The following is a 4,726-nucleotide window of genomic DNA, read 5'->3' on the forward strand; positions in this document are numbered from 1 at the left end:
GAAATCAATAATTAGAAGAAGAAAAAAAAACACACCGGATCATTCGAAAAGAGATCGAGCGACGCGGGAAATCCAAACGTAACCATCGTCTGATTCAAATACTTCGTACAGTGCTCCAAATTATCCACATTCGCGAATGTGTAATCCCTTCTCAATCAATCCAGAACAAAAAAAAAAAAAAAAAACCCTATCAGTACTAATCGGAGATTCTAAAAAGTAAAACCCTAGGTGGATTAAGAAAACTAACCCAGTCGCAGACTGAGATAAAACCTGTGAATCCACAAACCAGAGAATGAAATCAATTTCACTTTAAAAATCCGATGAGAAATATCAGAGAAAACAATCAAATCGGAAAACAGTAAATCTTACTTTGGCATCGTACTCAGAATCAGACGCCGGCATTTTCGAAACGGCGACGGTTAATCTCCTCCTCCGTCGTATACACACAGAATCAGATCTAATCGCGAAAGCTGATAGAGAGAGAGAGAGAGAGAGAGAGAGAGAGAGAGAGAGAGAGAGAGAGAGCGAAACACAAATTCAAAAATCAAAAATATCTGAAACGGAATGTTTCTGGGAGGAGAGCGAAATTAAAAATAATAAAACTTTTTAAAACCTCTCTTTGCTTTTTTTTTTTTTCTTTTTCCACTTTGCTTTTTTTGTTTCAGTAATAATCAAAAGGATTTGATAATGAGCTTTAAGGTTATGATCCACTGCGGAGACACCCACTGGCTTCAGTTCTCCTCCACGTGATTTTGACGCGCCAACGGTTGACATTGGGCTACCACCGTATTAATTGGGCCTTGTAAGCCTAATTGGGCTCTTTGTAAAGCCTCTCTTAACAGTTGTGCTAATGTAGGTAAGATGAACATGGTAAAATGATTATCATTGTTTGGTTAGAAACAGACCAAAACAGCAGGTAAGTCTTTTGATTGTTATTATTATTTTTTTTGATTAGTATCGGGGAGTGAAATAAGCAAACATTAACGTATGTCTGTAGAATCGAAAAAAAAACAAAAATCGAGACAAATTAATTAGATGATATAAAAATATAAAATGAAATGTGTTAAAACTATACTCTTTAAATTTGAAATTATATGAAACCGAGGTAAGTTTTAAACATTTCAATGCCTTCCATGTCGGATCTTCGAGTCTTCTAATTCGAATCCCGAGGTTTTAAATTAACTGATCTACGCTCATCTAATAAGTACGCCTACATGAACATTATTGTTTGCTTCAAACTTAAGAAAATATGCTTCTTGTGCTTCGTTTTATGTCTTCTTGGGGTTTGCTTTTAGCTCATTCACCTATCTTGCTTGTTGGATCCACATCCACCGTTAGTTTTTTGAATTCAACAGACAAAAAAATGTTCACCGTTAAAAACATTTAAGCATGCCATAATATAATTAATAACAACTCTTACTCGTTATTTTTTTCTTTTCATGTAGGCGTATTATTTGCGTTTTAAAAGAAATAGTGTATAGTGTTTTATTTGGAATCAGTATTTTTAAAATTAGTTTAAATTTGTTGTGTCCAACTAATTTTAGGTAGGCTGACAGGTTTATTTGTTTAATATAATTCAGTGAGCCAACATCTATAACTTAAGAGAGTTTGGATTAGATTAGATTGTATTCCGGTTGTTTGCCATAAACCGAGAGATCAGTATGCAATATATGAGATAGATATGGTAAAAGTATTCGTGTATGATGCAATAAATGTATGAAGTTGTGTAATATATATGATTGTGTCATGTTTTCTTTTTAGTTAAGCTAGATGTGTGTATAAGAGTAAGTATGAAAAGAAGATGACGTGGAGCTCCCGACCAGGCGCGAGTCAAGGAAGCGAGGCGTTCGGCGACGGCAGCGCGGTCGTCTCCGCAGCCCATGCGTTACAATTTACAAGATCTCTTTTTCTATTACCTTATGTTTCATTATTTAATTACTCGATCAATTTATAATGTCTTTTTCATTTGGGGTTCCTAGTTCATACTAATTTTTTTATACTTATTATAGTGAGTTAGTGACTTGTAAAAATTTTTCTAAAGTTTACCAACTTATGTTTTTAGTCAGCTTGCGTCTTGTCCACGTTAACATCTTCGTTTTTATATGCATACATATATATCTTGCGATTGAAAGAACAATATGGGTTGAAAAAATTAGTGTGAAAACCTTAAACCTTTTGACATTTCCTGTAACAGCTCTTGCTCCCACAGTGACACAGTGATAGACAGATTATAGCATCGTAATAATATCATTTAATACAAATGCATGTGAGAACATCTCTACGTGAATCCAATTGTTCATTGAATGATTAAATATATAATTTGATTATTAATTAAAGGCAAAGGATTCATTGTTTAACGAGAAGGCCAAAGAGCAGATGTACTTTCAAATTAAATGAAAATTTTAAGACAACATTAAAACAAAAAAAATCGTAAATTAAAAAGACACCTTTTGTTTGCCACACAGTTTACGCCTTCTCTCTATCTATTTATAAGTACATACATTCACTTTCACCAGACTCATCAAACATACACAGTCTCTCTCTCTTTCTCTTTCTCATTCTCTTTCTAGTGCCTAGCATAGAAAAAACACACGAAACAGTTTGAGTTGTCTTCTCTAAGTTACAAAAACCCTAAAACCCTACACTCAGTATGAACAGTTTTGAGCCACAAAGCCAAGACTCTTTGCAAAGAAGGTTTCATCAAGGCAACACCAACACACAACAACCTCGTGACACCACGACACCTTTCATGCCCAAATCTATTTCGAAAAACCATAATAATAGCAAATCCACCACCGGAGCGGCCGGGAGATCATTCCAAGGGTTTGGTCTTAACGTCGAGGACGATCTAGTTTCATCAGTGGTTCCTCCGGTTACGGTTGTGCTAGAGGGACGTTCGATTTGCCAACGCGTAAGCCTAGACAAGCATGGGAGTTATCAGAGCTTGGCTTTGGCTCTGAGGCAAATGTTTGTCGATGGGGCTGATTCGACGGACGATCTTGATTTGTCTAACGCCATTCCTGGCCATCTTATTGCTTATGAAGACATGGAGAATGATCTACTCCTCGCAGGCGATCTTACTTGGAAGTAATACTCCTCTCTTTTACTCTTTTCAACATTAATCTCTTCTTTAATTAAATTTAGTTCTTTCATACGTTTGTGAGCGTTTCACGTATAAACTGATCTTTCACAAAAAGTCTCTAAATAATTTTCTCGTATATTTGAAGTTTATATAATAGCAATATACAGTACTTGGAACTTTGAAGTTAATGAGAAAATTGGTTTGTGAGGATACAGGGACTTTGTTCGTGTAGCGAAGAGAATTCGAATCTTGCCGGTGAAAGGAAACACAAGCAAGGTGAAAAGAAACGAGTGAGGAGAAAAAACTGTTTTGACAACGATGTCAGAAGATGTTTTGTAGCAGCCAATGTCGTATGATTTGATCAGTGGCATTTATTGTAAAAGTATCATCGGATGTGTTTGCTTTTTTTGTTCACTTGTCTACCCACTAAATTGAAAAAAAAACATGAACTATAGAATATGGCAAAGTTAAGAGACAATACAATAGATGTAATTTAACTTAATTTATCTATCCTAAATTTGGTTAACAACGAAATCATACCGAGAAACCCATATGAAAACTGAATCAAATAAATGTTTTGTATGTTTTAAAATATCACAGGTTTAGAACTAGTAGTATTNAACTGATCTTTCACAAAAAGTCTCTAAATAATTTTCTCGTATATTTGAAGTTTATATAATAGCAATATACAGTACTTGGAACTTTGAAGTTAATGAGAAAATTGGTTTGTGAGGATACAGGGACTTTGTTCGTGTAGCGAAGAGAATTCGAATCTTGCCGGTGAAAGGAAACACAAGCAAGGTGAAAAGAAACGAGTGAGGAGAAAAAACTGTTTTGACAACGATGTCAGAAGATGTTTTGTAGCAGCCAATGTCGTATGATTTGATCAGTGGCATTTATTGTAAAAGTATCATCGGATGTGTTTGCTTTTTTTGTTCACTTGTCTACCCACTAAATTGAAAAAAAAACATGAACTATAGAATATGGCAAAGTTAAGAGACAATACAATAGATGTAATTTAACTTAATTTATCTATCCTAAATTTGGTTAACAACGAAATCATACCGAGAAACCCATATGAAAACTGAATCAAATAAATGTTTTGTATGTTTTAAAATATCACAGGTTTAGAACTAGTAGTATTACTAAATTCAATCAAGTTTTCTTGATTAAATTGACATTGTTTAGACCTAAAATAAAACATTAGACGTTGAAGAAAGGACGAGGGTATTAATTTTTATGCAGGAACAACACATGTTAGTGATGCGTAAAGAAGAGAGATTCCAAACCATAAAAGAAGGAATCAATTCAGGCTATTCAGCTATACCGACAAAAACAAAATCAGAGATAAGCCAATGTTGAAACTTGTGGGTAAGAGTAAGTTGTACAAGAATAATTTGTTTAAACGTTGAGACAATATTTTTGTTTGGTCTCTCGTCATGTCACCACTTACTTTCTATTTGTGTCTTCAATATAACCAAAAAAAAATCATATAAAAACCCCTTGACGACATAAAAACCCCATGGCCTTGTCATGTAAATACCAAAACAATATAATAGGACAAACAATCACCTTCTCACGGATTCATGATTCTGATTTTTTTATCATTACCTTAAAGAAGCTTGTTGTATCATCTAGTTTGAA

At 34.2% G+C, this 4,726-nt stretch overlaps 2 protein-coding genes across 2 annotated transcripts in view; one reads left to right on the forward strand and one right to left on the reverse strand.

The window, feature by feature from the left end:
- The window catches only part of LOC104761821 (afadin- and alpha-actinin-binding protein-like), a 4,077-nt gene extending 3,431 nt beyond the window's left edge, over positions 1-646 (reverse strand). The window contains exons 1-3 of the mRNA XM_010484951.1: positions 370-646; positions 248-270; positions 27-147 (exon numbers count right to left, since the gene is read on the reverse strand). Of these exons, the coding sequence (XP_010483253.1) occupies positions 27-147; positions 248-270; positions 370-402 (177 nt within the window). The 5' untranslated portion in view covers positions 403-646. The remainder of the gene's footprint in view (positions 1-26; positions 148-247; positions 271-369) is intronic.
- LOC104761822 (auxin-responsive protein IAA33) lies at positions 2,541-3,547 on the forward strand. Its single transcript, XM_010484952.2, has 2 exons — positions 2,541-3,087; positions 3,298-3,547. Exons 1-2 carry the CDS (start codon positions 2,651-2,653, stop codon positions 3,374-3,376), a joined length of 516 nt encoding a protein of 171 aa, XP_010483254.1. The 5' UTR covers positions 2,541-2,650; the 3' UTR covers positions 3,377-3,547.

This window comes from Camelina sativa, chromosome 18, assembly GCF_000633955.1.
Source record: "Camelina sativa cultivar DH55 chromosome 18, Cs, whole genome shotgun sequence".
NCBI classification, from domain to species: Eukaryota; Viridiplantae; Streptophyta; class Magnoliopsida; order Brassicales; family Brassicaceae; genus Camelina; species Camelina sativa.

Bases quoted from the DNA above. Each gene is read 5' to 3' on its own strand.
- LOC104761822 (XM_010484952.2), top strand. From the start codon at position 2,651: ATGAACAGTTTTGAGCCACAAAGCCAAGACTCTTTGCAAAGAAGGTTT. The intron at 3,088-3,297 runs GTAATACTCCTC...GTGAGGATACAG, and splicing joins GCAGGCGATCTTACTTGGAA to GGACTTTGTTCGTGTAGCGA.